At 40.2% G+C, this 19589-nt stretch overlaps 2 protein-coding genes across 2 annotated transcripts in view; one reads left to right on the forward strand and one right to left on the reverse strand.

The window, feature by feature from the left end:
- The window catches only part of DDX49 (DEAD-box helicase 49), a 49601-nt gene extending 43422 nt beyond the window's left edge, over positions 1–6179 (reverse strand). Inside the window, exons 1-2 of the mRNA XM_077475476.1 lie at positions 6014–6179; positions 1171–1294 (exon numbers count right to left, since the gene is read on the reverse strand). Coding sequence (XP_077331602.1) covers positions 1171–1294; positions 6014–6173 — 284 coding nt within the window. The 5' untranslated portion in view covers positions 6174–6179. The remainder of the gene's footprint in view (positions 1–1170; positions 1295–6013) is intronic.
- A 62-nt stretch (positions 6180–6241) lies between these two features.
- On the forward strand, positions 6242–18837 carry COPE (coat protein complex I subunit epsilon). Its single transcript, XM_077475477.1, has 10 exons — positions 6242–6409; positions 10691–10753; positions 10848–10948; positions 12979–13131; positions 14887–14940; positions 15788–15869; positions 16506–16661; positions 16994–17062; positions 18062–18136; positions 18560–18837. The coding sequence occupies exons 1-10, from the start codon at positions 6311–6313 to the stop codon at positions 18605–18607; spliced, it is 900 nt and encodes a 299-aa protein (XP_077331603.1). The 5' UTR covers positions 6242–6310; the 3' UTR covers positions 18608–18837.
- Positions 18838–19589: the final 752 nt, after the last annotated feature.

Below are 19589 nucleotides of genomic sequence, written 5' to 3' on the forward strand. Positions count from 1 at the left end.
CCACGCCCTCTCCGGCAGCCCACGCGAGCTACCGGGGACCCAGGAGTCGGGGACAAGCCCCCTGGAAAGAACCGATGGCCAGCACCCCCGTCTGAACAGCCACCTGTACAGGTAAGGAGGGGGGAGACAGGATAATGGCCCCTGAAGTTCTGGGTACACCACTGTACCCAGGGTCCTTCAGCTCTCAGGGGGGCTCTTCCAATTTCTGCTGCCCGCCCTGAGGAAAAGATAGGGGAACCCCCCAGGAAGGACAAGAATATCCTACCAGACCCAGAGGCTTCCCAGGCTTGTGGTCCGGCTCCCAGGGGGAGACCACCAGCCCCAGGCTTCGGGTCATTTGGAAAAAAACAAACAGTTTCGCTGTGTAGGGAGAAACACAATCAAAAACTGAGGATCAAGGGGAAGGGTGGGGACTTAAAACAGCTGTCGATTGATTGTGTTTCCTGTAGGGAGGAGCCTCTCATCTCTCAGGTGTGCCGTCCTGGAAGATGACTTGAGAAAAATGCTGGCAGGCAGGGTTTTTATGGCAGAAGAATAAATTTATATATATATATATATATATATATATTTATATATATATATATATATATATATATATATATATATATATATATATATATATATATATATATATATATATATATACATATATATATATATATATATATACACATACACACACACACACACACACACACACACACACACACACTTTTTTTTTTTTTTTTTTTTAAATACACATACATAATCAGGAGTTTACTACTGTTTTGATAGACAACAGACCAAATTCCAGGGGCAGTCCAAGGCATACTAGGCGTGTACAGCCAGTATCTAAACTCTCAAAAAAAAAAAAAAAAAAAAAAAGTTACAATATCAAATGATACCCCATTTCACTATTCCCACTTAGAACATTTTAACAAAAAATAAATAAAAAAAATAAAATAAAAAAAAACACCAGTTTGGCTAACGAGAAGCATGTTTCTATACTTTGCCAAAATATGGTACCAGATTAAAATCTAACTACAACAGCTTGAAATTGGGACCACCTGATTTAAGAAAATGTATTTGGAAGACTATAAATACAGAAATATGCAAAGAAGAATGCTCATGAATCACTTTTTTGTACAGTAGGATTTAAAGTGTTACTGATGGTAAATGGTTTATACTAACCGTGTTGGTGTTAGCACCAGGCAAAATATTCCAAAAGGATCCTCAGAGAGTTTCTGCAGTATAGGCAACACAAAAGCAGCAGTCTTACCACTGCCAGTTTTGGCACAACCCATGCAGTCCCGACCTAAAAGCAACAAAGAAAAAAAGTAAAAAACTTTTAATTAGTCCCCTCAAGTCACACCCAGAACTTTATTAAAAATATAAAAATACCCCCACCCAATTTATCAGTTTTAGATAACAAAGCCCAACACCATTTTTTTTTTTACCGAACTAATGCTGGCCATACATTATACAATTTTCTTCTATAGATTTCCTTTAGATTTACCAAAACCATATAATATGAGGTCAAATCTAAACACTTTCAATTTGTGTGCAATCAGACAGGCCCTTATACTACACAGTTGAAGGTAAATCTAAAGGAAATTGAATAAGAAAATTGTATGGTGTATGGCCAGCTTTAGTAAGCTAGAGTTAGGCCGGATTCACATGTGTGTGGCCGTGGTTCACACCATGGGGTCTGGTGTGTCCCTGTTCACTGGTTCAGGTACGAATCAGGTCCAAATTTTTGCCTGAATCTTAAAAGTAACAGTTGTGGCTCAGGGACTCCACTGTGAAGAAATTAGGGGACTTTGATTTCCATTTTTCTTACGCTTCAAAAAAAAGGATTCAGACAAGCTTTTTTTAAAGCTCTCTCAATGTCAATCAAAACACCCGTCACTAGATAAAATAGTTAGCTTACAATCCTGTTGACATGTTGTGTTTGCTTTAGGGCCGAAACAACTAATTGATTAATCGACAACTAATCGATTTATGAAAATAATCTATTACTATTTTCATAATCGAGTAATCGGCCACTAACATAATGGGGTTAAAAAAAAACTAAAATTAGCCCTTAATAGTACAAAAAAAGCAAATCGCTACTGTAAATATTACTTTCACTGTCCCATAGTAAAAAATGAGCCCCTTATGCCGCGTACACACGGTCGGAATTCTCGTCGGAAAAAGCTCTGATGGTTTTCCCGATGGAATTCGGCTCAAGCTGTCTTGCCTACACATGGTCACATCAAATTCCGATCATTTATAACGCGGTGACGTACAACACGTACAACATGACCAGAAAAAGGAAGTTCAATAGCCAGTAGCCAATAGCTTCTGTCTCGTAGTTGAATCTGAGCATGCGTGATTTTTGACGTGTCGGAATTGCATACACATGATCGGAATTACCGATAGAAAGTTTTTCTGTCGGGAAAATTGAGAACATGCTATAAATTTTTAGCTGGCGGAAATTCGGACAGCTAAATTCCGATGGAGCGTACACACTGTCGCATTTTCCGATGAAAAGCTCTCATCGGTCTTTTTCTGGCCGGAATTCTGATTGTGTGTACGTGGCATTACAGTTGCGATTATTTGCTCTTTTTGTACAAATATTTGTTTTTTTAACCCCATTAGGTTAGGCCTGGGTCACACCTCTGTGTTTTCTGGTGCTTTTTGAAGAAACACAGTTCATTTACATGGTTTCCTATGGGACATGTTCACATCTATGATTCTTTCAGCTGCTGCGTATTTGGAAAAGACAAGGACTTTTTTTTTTTTTAACGCAAGATGGTGCTATTTTGTTTTTTTGGTTCAATATACTTCAATGGAGAAGCTGCAGAAAAGTATGTAATAACACAATTTGTGTTTTTTAATCTGCCCAACAACAAATTGGGCAAAAAAAAAATTTAAAAATGCAAATCGCATTTTGTTTCTTTTAAAGGTTATTAACCGATTAATCCATTAATCGAAACAATAATCGGCCAACTAATCGATTATGAAAATAATCGTTAGTTGCAGCCCTAGTTTGCTTTAACCACTTGCTTACTGGTCACTTAAACACCCTTCCTGCCCAGACCAATTTTCAGCTTTCGGTGCTCTCACACTTTGAATGACAATTACTCAGTCATGCAACACTGTACCCAAATGAATTTTTTGTCCTTTTTTTCCCCCCACAAATAGAGCTTTCTTTTGGTGGCATTTGGGGTTTTATTTTTTGCGCTATAAAATGAAAAGAGACCGAAAATTTTGAAAATAAAACGCATATTTCTTTGTTTCTGTGACAAAATTATGCAAATTATTAATTTTTCTTCATAAATTTTGGCCACAATTTATACGGCTACATATCTTTGGTAAAAATAACCCAAATTAGTGGATATTATTTGGTCTTTGTGAAAGTTAGAGAGTCTACAAGCTGTGGTGCGAATCATACAAAATTGATCACATCTGATGTACTGGTGGCCTATCTCACTTCTTGCGACCCGAACAAGCCAGGAAAGTACAAATACCCCCCAAATGACCTCTTTTTGGAAAGTAGACATTCCAAGGTATTTAGTAAGAGGAATGGTGAGCTTTTTGATGTTGTCATTTTTTTTCCCACAATTCTTTGCAAAATTAAGATTTTTTATTTTTTTTCCACAAAATTGTCATTGTAATAGGTTATTTTTCTCACATGGCATGTGTATACCACAAATGACACCCCCAAAAAAATTCTGCTACTCCTCCTGAGTATTACAATATCACATGTGTGGGACTTTTTCACAGCCTGGCCACATAGAGAGGCCCAACATGCAGGGAGCGCCATCAGGTGTTCTGGGAGCATAAATTACACATCTAACTTGTTGACTACCTGTTACACTTTTGAAGGCCCTGGAGAACCAGGACAATGACACGTGGCACCGATGACAGATGGCACATGACAAATGGCACTATCTGTCCCCAGTGCCACCTGTTAGTGCTATCAGGTGGCACTGGGGACAGATAGCACTGGGGAGGATGGCACTTTTTTTTAAACTTTTTTTCCCCCACTTACGGCTGCTGCAGCCGTTCATCTCTCCCCTCTCATGCGCTGTCTGTGTGAGGAGGGAGAGCGGCGCTGAGAGATGATCTCATATGTTTACATATGAGATCATCTCACATTGGACACGCCGATCGCGCTGTAAACGGCCACTGTGGTTGGCTGTTTACAGCGATCTGTGTTTGCCTGTCTCCGGGGGACACGGCAAACACAAAACTTCCCAGATGCGCGCCCGCGGCGGCGGGCATTGCGGAAGTAAACACGAGGACGTCCAGGGACGGCCTCCCGGACGAGAGCGTCCGCTCTATAGCCGTCATTCGGCTATAGGGCGGGCGGGAAGCGGTTAAAAATGATACCCCCTGTTGCTTTAGTGTAGTGCTGCACGATTCTGGGGAAAAAAAAGGAGAACCACAAATTTTATTATTTGCTTAGACTAAAGATCACAATTCTCTCACAATTCTGAAGAACTTTTTTATTTTAAAGATTTACAACCCCTGAACATTAGGTCGTCAAACAAGATGGTAGTAAAATAAGCCATAATATTCTTTTCTTCAAATCAAAAGAAACGTAATGAAAAATAAATGTAAAGTGAAAGAAAAAAAAAATAATTTCAGGTATTATGTCAGATAAACCGATAAAAAAAAAAAAAAAAAGGAGTCTTAGCTAGAAACACTAGCCACTGTGTATAGTGCGAATGAGACATTGAGTGATTGGATCAGCACAGTTCACTGTGTACCTGACGTGCTCTTAGGCAAAGCCACCAACAATCGGCAATGATTGATTACAGACACAATCACTCAGAGAGGCTCTGTAAAGGTGGCGACAGCTTAGCTGGCAGGTGGATCCGAAGATGCTGCAGCCCAATCTCCCTTGCCCCACTGCTAGTGCCAATATCACAGTGCGAACTGCAAATCTGGACAGGAATCGGATCGCATGGGTGTGAGTGAACACCCATGCGATCCGATCTGCTGCAGACTAGGGGTGCAATGGATCAAAAAACACGTGGATCGGATCATTCCTCGGATCAGAGTCATGGATCGGATCATTTTTCGGATCAGCAAATAATAATTTAAGTTTGCAAAAACCTGTGAAAATTCCACCACCATATAGTCCCCATTGTAATATCTACAATCTTCCCCATTGTAATATTGGCTGGGTATGGCCGAGCATAGAGTATTGCTAGGGTACTGCAGGGTATGGAGGGATGGCTGCTTCTATCTCTGGATCTCTCCCCTCCACTGTACAGATTATTACAGAGAGGGGAGAGAGGAACCGGCATCATGACATAACGCCGGTTTGTTTACAAGTGATCGATCCGTCGGAGCGATCACATTATAAACGCATGGGTATAGAAAGATGGCCGCCGCTTCGGAGCTAGACCAAAGCCGCGACCTTTCCTAAGGACGAGACCACGGCATGTGCCAATCTGAGTGGGGTGACCCGTTCGGATCACAGATTGGTGACGATCCGTTGCACCCCTACTGCGGACCAAAAAAAGGGTCCCGTGAGAGTTTGGTCTGAATGCGATGCAAATTCAGTCATACTATCTGTATGTCCGAAATCACATTACACAGGTCACATGTGATTTGCAGCACGGTGCGAATCACATCCGATGTCGGACATCGCATCAGTGGTAACCAGCCCTAATGAATGTTTACTAGCCTGAGTAAGCACCTAGGTAAGGATAACAGACAGACAATCTGCAAGGAGCCTGAGGGCCACAGGTAAGGCACTAAGGAATTTTGGTAATATAGTTTAGTTATAGATTTTCTAATTAAACAGTAATATTACAGCAATGGTATAACACATGCTTGGTATAAATACGTTAGACAACAATGGAATATGCTGGTAATTTGTACTTCTCCCTGCTGAGCTGCTCACGATCAGCTTCTGACTGCATTTCATTTCAGTACGATATACATGAGTGTAAACAAATAACGAGCCATTCTTTTGTGCGTGTTCCACAATATCAGTGCAGTCATATGCCTGTGTTTATTCTTCTGGTGAACTCACCTTCCAGGATGGGCGGCATGCAATTCTCCTGGACCGCGTTGGGTTTGCAGATCCCCACCTGTCTGCACTGTTCTATAAGCCATGATGACAACCCCAACTTAGCGAAGCCTTCCATCTCTGGCTTCACACGTGAAAATTGTAATACTTCCGGTATGGACATGTGCAATCATCAGAAAGCGCCGGACCCTATTGGCTTCTGTGTGCCAGCCCCCGCCTGCTACTCCGAGGATTACAGCTGGGCGGAAGTGACAGCCGGAAGTAGTGGTCGGCAGACCGGGTGACGTGTCTGGTGTAGAGATGGCCGCCCAGGGAGAAGTGGATGAGCTGTTCGATGTGAAGAACTGGTTCTATATCGGAAGTTACCAGCAGAGTATTAATGAGGCTCAGAAAGTTAAGGTAAGTGTTTGCTAATGTGGGTTTGGCAATAGGTAGGTTGTTCAGTGTAATAGAAGACCCTGTGAGAAGAGTACAGGGTGGGGGATTGCAGTGTGAGTCCTTTCTTCTTCTTTAATGGGTCTGTGTACATAGGGCAATGCTATTGCTGCCCCCTCCTTCTGAAAAAGCTGGTTACCTGGCTGTCTTGGTCATCTTGTTCCCTAAATGCGTTTAGTCATTGGCCTGGCACAGACATGTTAACAAGGTCTTCTAGAGTTTAGTTATTCTTGGTTTGGCACTCCAGCCAGTTCACATATGAGCCAGGCACCTAGCATTTATTAGAAGGTGGTTAGCTATGGGAGCATACATTGCAATAAATCACCTACTTCATATAGGAAACCCTTAATGGCAGTTTTAATCCTCTATGTGGGGAGTGTCCCTTATGTCATGTATGTTTATGTTTCCCAGTGCATACTTGCGATCGGCAGCTTTATGATCATGTGAATGCTGTGAAAGCCAATCACATGAACTGAATGCCCGCTTCTGCCTCCTGACATCTAGACATTTTTATAAAGGGCTTGGTGGCGGCGGTGGGAAAGGGTTAACTGCTTGCTGACCCGCTAATGTCATTATAATGCGGCAAGGTGGCACGATCCCGTGAATCGCTGTAGCTGTACGTCGGCTTGGGAACTCTCTGTTGTAGGTGCGCACGTGCCTCCCGTTGGCCAGTGAGGGAGCCAATCACTGGGTCCGGTGAACTCTATGTCCGCCGTTCACCCGCAATCATTCCCCGCAGTGACAGAACGGAGATCTGCCTGTGTAAACAAGGCAGATCTCTGTTCTGACAGGGGAGATCACACAGATCGTGTCTTTCTGCTAAGCAGGAAGATGGATCTGTGTGTTTCCCCAGTGACACAGTCACCCATAAGTTAGTAAATGCCTGCAGGGAACACATTTATTGCCTTGATCGCCCCTGCCAATGTCATTATTACATTAACCGTTTCATATTTTTAGCACTGATTGCTGTAATAATGTCGCTGGTTCCCATAAAAGTGTCAAATATGTCAGTTGGGTAACCGATCTGTCCGCCGCAGAGTCGCAATCCCACTAAAATCACTGCCATTGCTCGTAAAAATAAATAATATAAAATGGCATAAATCTATCCCCTACTTTGTCAACGTGATAACTTTTGAGCAAACCAATCAATATACGCTTATTGCGTTATTTTATTTTTATTTTTTAACCAAAAATGTGTAACAGAATACATATCGGCTTAACCACTTCCTGACCGTCTCACGTACATATACTATGGCAGTATCAAGAAGAAAAGATTGATCGCACACTTGAATCCAAAAGATGCAGTAGAAATTTCTTTATTGTCATGAGCCAGACAAAATTGCAATGATGATCAGCTGACGCATGTCACGTGAAAGGAACAGTGCTTGTTATACTGCGGCAGGTTGACACCCCTGCGCGAAATGCCGTACAGGTACGTCTGCTCCATTAAGAGCCTTAGCAGGGCGAGGGACCTGATGCGCGTGGCCGGCGGTTGCGATGCCTGGCAGCCATGAGAGCCAGAACGGAGGTGTGTGTGTGTGTGTGTGTGTGTGTGTGTGTGTGTGTGTGTGTGTGTGTGTGTGTGTGTGTAAATACACAAATACTGGTTCTGTCATTAAAGGAGAGACTGATTGCTTTTCCTAATCTTTAGGAGCAGACAATCTCTTTCCTCCTCCAGTTCCATCCCCCCACAGTTTGAAACACCTAGCAGGGGACACATTTAACCACTTGATCACCCCCTAGTGTTAACCCCATACCTGCCATAGAAATCAGTGAATTTTTAGAGCACCGACTGCTGTATAAATGTCAAAAGTGTCCGATGTGTCCACCGCAATGGCTCAATCCCGTTAAAAATCGCTGATCGCCAACATTACTAGTAAAATAATAAAAATGCCATAAATCTATCCCCTATTTTTGTAGACACAATAACATTTGTGCAAACCAATCAATATACGCTTATTTTGTGTTTTTTTTTTTTCCACCAAAAATATGTAGAAGACAATATATCTGCTTTAACTGATGAATAATTTTTTTTTTTTCTAAATTTCATTTTTTTTGGTTATTTATTAGAGCAAAAAGTAAAAAAAAAATAGTTTTTCATTTTTTTTTTTTTACAAAATTAGCGCAAAAAATAAAAACCACAGAGGTGATCAAATACCACCAAAAGAAAGCTCTATTTGTGGGGAAAAAGGATATAAATTTTTGTTTGGTTACAGCATTGCGCAATTGTCAGTTAAAGCAACACAGTGCCGTATTGCAAAAAATGGCCTGGTCAGGAAGTGGGTAAATCCTTTTGGGCCTGAAATGGTTAAAGTGGTTCTTAAAAAAAAAAAAAAAAAAAAGTATTTTTATCGTATTGCATTCTGTGATAAGATAAAAAAAACTTTCAGTGTGCAGCAGCCCCCCCCTAATACTTACCTGAGCCCATCTCGATCCAGTGATGTTGCATGAGAGACTCGGCTGTCTGAGACTCTCCCTACTCATTGACTGAGACACCACCTGGTGCCATTGGCTCCCACTGCTGTCAATCAAAGTCAATGAGGGGAGAGGGGTTGGGGCTGAGCCGCGGCTCCATGTCTGGACACACGGAGCTGTGGCTCAGCTCGGGGGACTTCATAGCAAGCTGCTTGCTGTAGGGGCAGGAGGGAGGGGCCAGGAGGGCTGAAGAGGCACCCAAGAAGAGGAGGATCAGGGTTGCTCTGTGCAAAACTATTAAACGGAGCAGGTATGTATAACATGTTTATTTAAAAAAAAAAAAAAGACTTTAGTATCACTTTAATGATTGTTTTGCCTACCTTTATGAAGAACTTGATGTGGCACCTCTGGAAGGTATGATCAGATATTCATTAAGGTACTCTGAGTATTGCCATCCACTTTTTGGCTTCCACCTCCACCTTCTGCTCCTAGCTTAGACTATTGGTTAGATCTTTCCTGAACTTGACAATAAAGCTATCCTAGGAACAGACTGTTAAAGCTGATGTGTAGCTTCACTTTAAATAGTTAATTTGGGCCAAGCTGGCCCAAAACAAACTATATCCTACACCAGGGGTAGGCAGCCCTCCAGCTGTGGGAAAACTACAAGTCCCATGAGACATTGCAAGACCCTGACAATCACAGGCAAGACACCTAGAGGTAGAGGCATAATGGGATTTGTAGTTTCACCACAGCTGGAGTGCCGACGTTATCTACCCCTATCCTACACTATGGGCATGCAGTATGAGCTGTAGGTCACTGCAGCTACATACAGTATATAGCCTTGTTTTCTGGCTGTGGGGCACAAACATCCGATCTCTCACCCAGAGCAAAATTTGAATCTAGGCATCCTCGTACCCATAGGTACAATTGGTTGATTTGGGTGCGGGGACACATGGGATGCCTTTGCTGCCATCATACTTTTGCTGGGTATCACGTGCATCCCTGCCTTTAAGGATTGGGCCCCCTCCAGGCACACCTGCCCAATACCTCTTTGCGCAGAGAGCGCACGCAAATATGTGGTCTCTCAGCAACCGGGCCCTGGTGCCGAGCAGCCACATATTTGCGTGCAGTATCGCTGATAAAGCTGTGCTAAGTACACCCCCTGCATGCTCCCGGTACAGTTACCGGTGGCTAATGGAAAGCTGCCATTCACTGCTTGTGATTGGGAGCTTTCCGATCATGTGACAGCCAATCATGGAGAGGTCACATGGCCAAAAGCCCCAACCTGCCTCCTGGCATTCTAAGCCCCTTAAAGAACCATTAGGCGTCGGCTCTAAGGGGTTAATCTATTCTATTGCTATAATTGCGCCAACTTATTAGACTCTGGCCTTGACGTGGGCACTGCAGCTTTATGCATATATTTGCAAATGTGTGCAAACAAAATCCTCTGTTTTTAACATAGACTGTTAGACAGGGTCAGTTTGGTTGTTTTGTAGGCTGGCTGGTAAGTGTGCTGGGAAATCTTTTGTTTGCAATTTGCAAGGAACATATCAGGCAGAGACAACACTGCTTCTCCACAGAGAGCAAGTGTTCTCTGCAGTATACTGACAGGGGACATGCTTTTGTACTGCTTTGTGAAGAAAATTAGTAAATTTGGACACCTTTTGTTCTGATGTACCTGGAGTGTATTTTGCTGATTCAAACTAAATTCATGTTTAGGCTTTATTAATCACTTCAGGTTACAGAACTTTCAGGTGTTTGAGCCGTTTTGGTGATTGTGAATTCTTTTTATTTATTTTTTCCTAATTCTACATTTGTTGTCTTCTTCAGCCTTCAAGCCCTGAGAAAGAAGTAGAGAGAGATGTATTTCTGTACAGAGCATATATAGCACAGGTAAAATAGAATTTTTATTCTTTTTTTTTATGCTATTCGCGTGGGATTGTTTGAACAAATTCTTCAGCATTAACCCTTTTGTCAATTGGAACAGAGAAAGTATGGTGTAGTCCTGGATGAAATCCGCCCAAATGCCAATCCGGAGCTGCAGGCTGTGCGCATGTTTGCAGAATATCTATCCAATGAAAGCCGCAGGTGTGTATTGCAGTTTTGTTTACCATTTTGTTACTGTCTTTGACTTTATTTCAAGTATACCTGTTCAGTGTGTGTTTCCTCCTGCATTTGCACAGTGTATTTTGCATTTTACACGTGTTTTGGATGTGCTCAGATATGTTCTGCATTCATACATGAAAAAATGCAGCAAGCTATATGTTTTTAAATGCACATGAAAGCAATGCAATGATCTAAACTAGGCTTAATAAAATGACATATGCTTTTAAAAACACGTGACTGCATCTGTTATGAAGGAGCCCTAAACCAGGTAAATTGGCTGCTGGAAATAAATCCAGATGTACAGAGGTACTTGCACATACTGTGAACTTTGAAGCCTTTAAACCAGCAGGCTTCTCTGCTCTCTGCCAAGCTTTTCCAACTTCTGTAGTTGAAAACGCTCCTTCAAACCTGCCCCTGTCCCTCTCTGTTGGTCTTTGAGCCCAGCCATCTTAATTTTTGACCAATACCATTACCAGTACAGGAGGTGGTCATAAGCATGTTCCCCCCCAGGTGCTTTGTGTAATACTGTGTTTTCAAGCTGTTTACTATAAAAGAAATTTAAATCTGTTTATCTTATCAGAAATGTAGAGATGTTTATCTTGTGGCTACAGAATAATTAGTGTCTATGTTGTGAAGATGGAAGAGTGGATGGGTTTAAGTAATTTAGCAAAATACAACTGTACATGGATGTCGCCACTCTGTCGCAAAAAAGAGCTGTGTGTTGTCAGCCCACAATTGAAAATGAGGAGTTGAGTGCATTTCAAATCAACAGGTATTTTTCTGTACTTACAGAGTCTTTAAAGTGGTTGTAAAGGCAGAAGGTTTTATTTTTTTTTTATCTTTATGCATTAAGATAAAAAGCCTTCTGTGTGCAGCAGCCCCATTTAGATCCAGCGTTGTTGCACAGCAAGCGGCTTGCTGTGGGGGCACTCAACAGGAGGGAGGGCCCTGAGAAGAGGAGAATCTGGGCTGCCCTGTGCAAAACCAATGCACAGAGCAGGTAAGTATGACATGTTTGTAAAGTCTTTTTGGTTAAAAAGAACAATCGTTTTAACCCTTCCACTACCACTAATGTATGACATACTTTGCCAGCAACAGGGAAGTGGGGTTTACACTCACTCCTACTTGATAGAACACCTGGGAGTGTGTGTAAATCTGACAGGTGAGGTGGAAATGATCCACAAACCTGTAGTACACCCCTGATAGCAGGTGCGATTGGGTAGACGTGAAGGACATCAGCAAATGTCTGTTCACTGATCTCCCCAAGCTAGCATGAGCATGGAAGTGAAGTGCATTACATCACTTCCATATTTAGTTTTTACTATTTTCCCAGCTTCTGTTACCAGGGAAGAAAGTAACGGCGTATGATCAATGCATCCATTAACTGCAGTGCAAGGCAGATGACCCTGGATATCTCATCTCATTAAAGAACACCTGTCGCAGCAAAATGCTATCTATCACACTGGAGATTATTGTTCCCCTATGTGATTTCAATTTTTTTTTTAAATGAAGTTGAGGGTAAGATAAAATAAATAGTGTAAATGCAACCCCACCCCCGCAAAAGAAAAAAAAAAGTTGAGCCCACATATACGTACTTAAACCAGCATGTCAGGAATGCCTATGAACAAACACTTTTGCTACATATTGCTGTGAGTAGACTAATGATCAGTAGGAAAATCTTGTGTACCGACGTCTATTTTACAGGTTCTTGCCGTTTTAAGGTTTGACATGTTTGTTATCTATTTACTATTGTTTATGTATAAAAGATGCTACCATTTTTTTTTTTTTTTACACATGCTACCACCTAATACAATAAGCAACATTGCAAGTCAAGTTTATCACATGAAACGTTTATATTGCAAATTAACACTTCATATGTGAAGTATGTCATGGATTTTCCTCTTTATATCTGTTAACCAGTTTATCCGTTTGTTGTATTCAATTCCCTATGTATATTTAGTTAGGAGAAAAGAATGCTCTCCAAGTTTAACATGTTGCTTTCATTTCAACAGGGATGCCATTGTCTCTGAACTTGATAAGAAAATGGCCAAGAGTGTAGATGTCACCAACACAACCTTTCTGCTAATGGCAGCTTCAATTTATTTCCATGATGGCAATACAGATGCTGCTCTGAGAGTTCTCCACCAAGGAGACAGTCTGGAATGGTAAGGCAATGCCATCTTACTGCTAAATATGCAATGGATACAATGTAAGCAGTGTTTAACTTCAGTTATTTAAAAAAATAAAGTAACAACATTATAAAAAAGTTGTGTAGCAGTTATAGGGATTATGACAGTGCTGGAATAGTTAGTTTTTTTTTCTTTTTTTTTTTTTTCTTTATGTAACCTGTTAACATTGTTGCCCTTGTTTCTAAAGCTAAAGGGGCTACTTGTTTTCAAATTTGTTGATCTCTAGGACAGTTTTTTTTTTTTTTTTTTTTTTTTTTTTTGTGGTTTTGGATGTCTTACTATAAATCTGTGTCAGTAGGAGTTATGCTTTAGTGATGCATGCCTCAACTGCTGTGACACTACAGAAGCCATTGATAAAGCAGTGGTATGGCCTTACTGCAGCCACCAGACATACTGCTTTCAGATTTGCAAAGGAGTACATTTCATGTTCACATGAAGTGCAGCTTTAGTTAAATTTATTTCAGAAAAGTTTAACAATAAATACCCAGGTACTATGCCAAGTAAGGTCACATAGGCCGCATCCCTCAACTTATGTATATACCTTGTTAGGGCCATCATGTACTTTTCATTGCTAGTCTGTAAATACTCTGAGACCATTGTGTGATTTGAGGTGGCAACACCTCTGGCTCTGTAAATTGTAAAACCTTAATAAAATTAACCGAAACAGAAAATAAATATGCGGGTCAGCAGGGTACAGAAGTCATATAGTGCAGTGTAAATACATAAAAAACAGGCTAACAAGGTTAAAAGAAATATATTTTTAATGGAAATGTGATTGGAATTTTGTGAAACAGTGGCATGGTAATATGGAACAGGGTGATGTTTGGCACTCCTATTGTTGCCCTGACTTAGGCCTTGTGCACACAGGTCCATTAGCCTGTATAGCTTAAATGGTGGGCTTATTTGCAACCCCAGCATGCACAGGTGCTGTGTATTGCTGACCGCTACTTTCAGAACTTCCTTACATCACATTTACAAAAACTGTTGAGACACTCCATTTTTGAGAGCAGTGACTGCTGTATTGCTCAGCTAGGGAATTGACTGATAGGGGGGAGCGGTGAACTTCGATTAAGCTTTTTTTGTTTATTTTTATTTTTATTTTTGAGAATATGTAGCATGCCTAAGGTTTGTGACTGATTAGTAGATGGCGACTCCTCCAGTTATGATTGCGGAGAGCATTTGCGGTGTTAGTAGAAGAATGATAAAATCTTGTCATTTGAGGTTATGTAGAAAGGAGTAAATCGCAAGTCGTAGAGGAAAAAAAAAAAAAAAAGTGGGTGGGAGGAGGGAAATTCACTGGTTGTACATTTTATTACTTGCTGCCTACAAAGCAGTTGTTACATACAGATACTGAGTATTTACTCTAATTTTACCTTTTAGTCCCCGTTCACACTGGTGCGATTTGACAGTTCCAAATTGCATCACAAGTCGCACTGCATTGTCGGTATTGAAACCGTTCAAATTGCCCCCACTCATGTCAAAGCGACTTTGAAAAAGGTTCCTACCCTACTATTTGTTGATTTTGTTGCAACTTGCATAGACTTCTGTTGTATGAAGCCACAATGAAATTGACAGTGAAAATCGCAGTGATGTGCAGCTTTGAAATCGCATTTATTCAGCATAGTTAGTTCAGTACTTTTATAAAATGTTTTCTGGGACTACACCCTTATTATAGTAGTCTATCTATAAAATCTCTTATCTGTATTTTATTTATTTATTTTCCCATTATAGCTTGGCAACAATAGTCCAAATATTGCTGAAAATTGACAGACTTGATCTGGCTCGGTAAGCATATTTTAATTCATAGTATCAGTGTTTCACATTAGATTTCAGTTGTACTCTAAGTCAAGTTTTATAATTCTACTGTGAAATGTGAAGGTAACTGATTCTGTCCAGATAACACAGAATCTATTTTGCAGACTTCTGAAACTGGCTGCAAATTGAAGTAGAACTTCACCCAAAAGGGGAGGTGCCACTTGTTTGCATACCACCCCTTCCCTCCACTGCCACATTTGGCACTTTTTGGAGGTTAGGGGGGAGCGGGTACCTGGTTTTGACAGGTACCTGCTTCTGGTCAGATCGCTGCAGTGATCTGTGCAGAAGTTTGACCCCCCCCCCCCCTTTCCCCTGCAGCCTTCTGGCACACATTACAGGTCCCAAAAGATTGCAGTACCAATCACAAAGCGCAGGGTGGCTTAGGAATGCACAGTAGGAACCAGCAAGCTTCACTGCCAGTTTCTCTTATCTAAGATTCTGACTTCTGCACCCTGAGCTGATTGAAGAATTGACTCAGGTGAGGACATTGCTGGATCCCTGGACAGGTAAGTGTCCTTATATTAAAAGTCAGCATTGACCGTAGTTGTAGCTGCTGACATTCTTTTATTGTTTTTTTTGGGGGAGACTGGATTTCCACTTTAAGTGTGTGTGTGTGTGTGTGTGTGTGTGTGTGTGTGTATATATATATATATATATATATATATATATATATATATATATATATTACACACATATACATATACTTTTTTTTTTACTTTCTTTTATTTGCAAATACTTTGATGTAGGCTTTGTTTTTATAGTTTTATTCGATTTTCGTAGAGAAACTTTTTTTGTATTTTGATTTTTCCAAATTTAGCAAAGAATTGAAGAAAATGGTAGAGATGGATGAAGATGCAACACTAACACAACTTGCAACAGCATGGGTTAATATTGCTATGGTAAGAAATATTTATTTAACATATCTGTTAAAATTAGACCAGAAATAAACCCCAGCTTTATAGGACGTTTGAGACATTTTGGCTCCTAGTTGATGCTGCCTATGAACAGGTGTTCTTTTCAGTTGATATAGACTGTACAGTAAATGGTGGTCACCTTTTTTCTTGTCTTATCCACAGTAATTACCGTTTTGATTTAACTGTATTTTTTTAGTGTATTATATATCCTTTAAATTTTGTTACAAATGTATCATTTTGTAAAATAGACGTTAAAGAGGAACTTTTTGGGCCAAAATCCGTGGGAAAAAATTTGACGGATTTTGTAGTCGGTGTGTCCGACCGTGTGTACAGGGCATATTATATCTGAGCAGCCCATGTGACTACAGAGGGGCATGACGCAGCCCGTGACAGACAGAAATCCACCCATACCATGTTATTTCCACAAAATAATCGATTTTTATTTCAAATATATATTTGTATGACGATTTAAAACAGCTTATTGATTTTATTTTTACTCTGTATTCCAAAGTCTGGTTCGTTTTGTTTGTTCATTATACACTGAGATACCCTTCAATCTTTCTCTGTAGCTCTAGTTTTTATGCCTACTTTTCTTTTATATATGTGCCTTATTGTGAACAGGGTGGTGATAAACTGCAGGATGCCTACTATATATTTCAAGAAATGTCTGACAAGTACTCATCTACTCTCCTGCTATTAAACGGACAGGCCACTTGTTATATGGGACAGGGCAAGTGGGAAGATGCGGAGGGGGTCCTTCAGGAAGCCCTGGACAAGGTAGAGGTTACACTGGAACGCTCTTAAATATGTGCAAACTTGGACACTGTGTGTGTGTGTGTGTGTGTGTGTGTGTGATATATATATATATATATATATATATATATATATATATATATAATAAGAAAATTAAATTCTCATTAACCAACCAACAAGTACATTGCTGGATGTTCATTTTGGCTACATGCTTTTTTGGGAATTAATTTTTGTGTTATGATTATGTGTTAATCAAAGAGATAATATCGATCCTTGTAGATCCTTTATTGCATGCATGGCTATGAGTGAGGTGTCTAAAGAAAGTGGCCATAACATTGTTTGTTTATGACTTGCAGGACAGTAGCCATCCTGAAACTCTGATTAATTTTATTGTACTCACTCAGCACATTGGCAAGCCACCAGAGGTAAGAGAATATTTTTGGTGTTTGTGTGTTTTTTGTATCTTTTTTTTGTATTCTTTTTAATTTGTAAGCTGCATTTTTGCTGTGCCTAATACTTTAAAGCGGTGTTCCAGCTGAAAAAATGTATAAAAAGTCAGCAGCTACAAACATTGTAGCTGCTGACTTTTAATAAGGACATTTACCTGTCCAGGGAGCCCGCAACATCGGCCCCCAGAGGCCGATCCGTCAATCGGATCGGGTGTCGGCGCTGCCATTCTATCTAAGTTTAGCTAAGAAGTTTAGCCCTACTTAACTATGGGATGCTAAAATATTAGAAATTGCCACATGCAGAAACAAATATTCAGGTTTCTGCATTTGGAGTTTTAAACACAAATATCGGTTGGTTTCGCTATTCTGTAATAGGTAGTTATTTTTTGTGATAATCCACTGCACATTTTTAGGCAACACCATTTACATGACAAGCATAAGAAGGCCATAGATGATGCAATTTGTGGTTGCAAGAAATAAAGAAAATCACTCAATTCCTCCATCAACGTAGTCTGTGTTCATGGGGGAATCCCTCCCGTGGCGCTATATTGTGTTCTCCTGACGGGTTGGGTGGTGCAGGGAGCCGTCCCATCCAGGTGAACACAGTGAAAATTGCTAGGGGCTATAGTCTCTGGCAACAATCGCATGCTGGTTGTACCCAAGTTAATCGATGGATTTACATGAGTACAGTCGACCTGCCCATACATGGATCGAATCTCAACCGGTCCCTGCTGAACCGGCTAAGATTCAAACCATGTATGACTGGCTTTATTCCTGTATGTGACCATCACTGAAAAAAAAGGCCCAGGTTCTTTTATTTGACTGTATGAAGACATATTTTGTTTTTTTAGAGCCCGTTCGCCAAATTTTCTTCTAGCTTTACTACTTCAAAATCCTTGCCTATATAAATCTACATTAACTAGTGAGGTGTGCATGAGAAACCCAGTTTACAGTAATCTGTCCCTTTACCCCCAGGTCACAAACCGTTATGTATCTCAGCTGAAGGATGGACACAGAAATCATCCATTTATTAAAGAATTCCAAGCTAAGGTAATAATCACAGCCCTTTATATGACATATTTGTTTTAATGCATATGGGGAATATCAAGAAGATGGTGGCTGTCAACAAGTAGCTACTACTCCATGTCTTATTTTACTGATCGCACTAGGATGTAAACAACTAGGATTGCATTTTTGCTTTTATCATGTTTATTTTATGCTAGTATCGGTTGTGGAGAAGCTTTTGGCTTTATGTAAATGATGAATCCCATGTGACTTTTGTACTTTCAAGCCTAAACAGTCACTGGGGGGGGGGGGGGGTTAATTTTTGCACCATTTCTGTGGGCAAGAACTCTGTAGCTTCTTATGTTAAGGTACCATTATTATCTATAATTAAATTACATGAAGTGCATTCCTATAATCATGCACAATGTTTATTTACTTTTTTTTATATTTCAACTTTTTTTTCAACAGGAAAATGAATTTGACCGCCTTGTCCTTCAGTATGCTCCCAGCTCATGAAGTGAACCTGATTTATTTATATTTGTAAGCTTTGGAAACAGGCTAAAATGCTTTCAAGAGAAATCACGATCTGCTTTATAACGATTTGTGACTTTTTAAAGATAATATAGTTGGCTTACAGTGGATGCTTCCCAGTTGAGAACATTTCTACAAATTTTCATTGTAGTGTACTCATACGTTTCCTTTTGTTCCTGTCAACATTCCCAATAAAACATCATATTTTTTTTTTTCTTTTTTGTTATAACTACCAAAGGTATCTGTGCATCTGTGAGCATTTTACATCCTTTGTCCAGTTTTCCTGCTTGCTGTGTAAAAAGACTTCAAACAAACTATTTAGTAAATTTAATTCAACTTAAGTTAAAAGCAGCCTGACATATCTATTCTTCTAGTAGGTGCACAGGGAATTTTATTTGGAAAAAATTGAGTGTATAATTTTTGTTTAACAGACTTGTATTTAAGTTTAATGGAAACACAGAAGAAATGGACAAAAATCCAAGCAGTGTAGAAAGTTACAATAACAGCTATTGATAATATGGGTTACAACATTACATAAGTTAAACCTAAATAATGGAATTATGCTGATAGAGCGAAGTCTAAAGTTTGTAATATAAAAAAAAAAAAACACCCACCCACACACACCCCAAATCTGGCCTAAGTGTGGGTGTTGCTGGTTGTAAGAAAAAAAAAATATGGACAAGCACCTTGCAGACCTGTACCACAGATTCAGAGGTGCTGCTTAAACAGCATTCCATGAAGTAGATGAAGTTATTTAACAAGCATGTCTAGTAACTACGACTAGTAAGTATATCAGAGAGACAACTGATTGAGAGTATAAGAAGAAAAGGGAGAGAAAAAAGATGGTGAGTGAAAGTGAAGTATAGAGAGCAAGCCAAACTTTTAAGTCATGTAGAATTTTCCATGGGTAGCCACAACTCCTATATAATGTTCTAAATCCCTGGTGCCCAACCTGCGGCCCTTTTGG

This window comes from Lithobates pipiens, unplaced genomic scaffold (genome assembly GCF_037356315.1).
Source record: "Lithobates pipiens isolate NorthernLeopardFrog02 unplaced genomic scaffold, aLitPip1_a1.2 Scaffold_13, whole genome shotgun sequence".
Taxonomy (NCBI): Eukaryota; Metazoa; Chordata; class Amphibia; order Anura; family Ranidae; genus Lithobates; species Lithobates pipiens.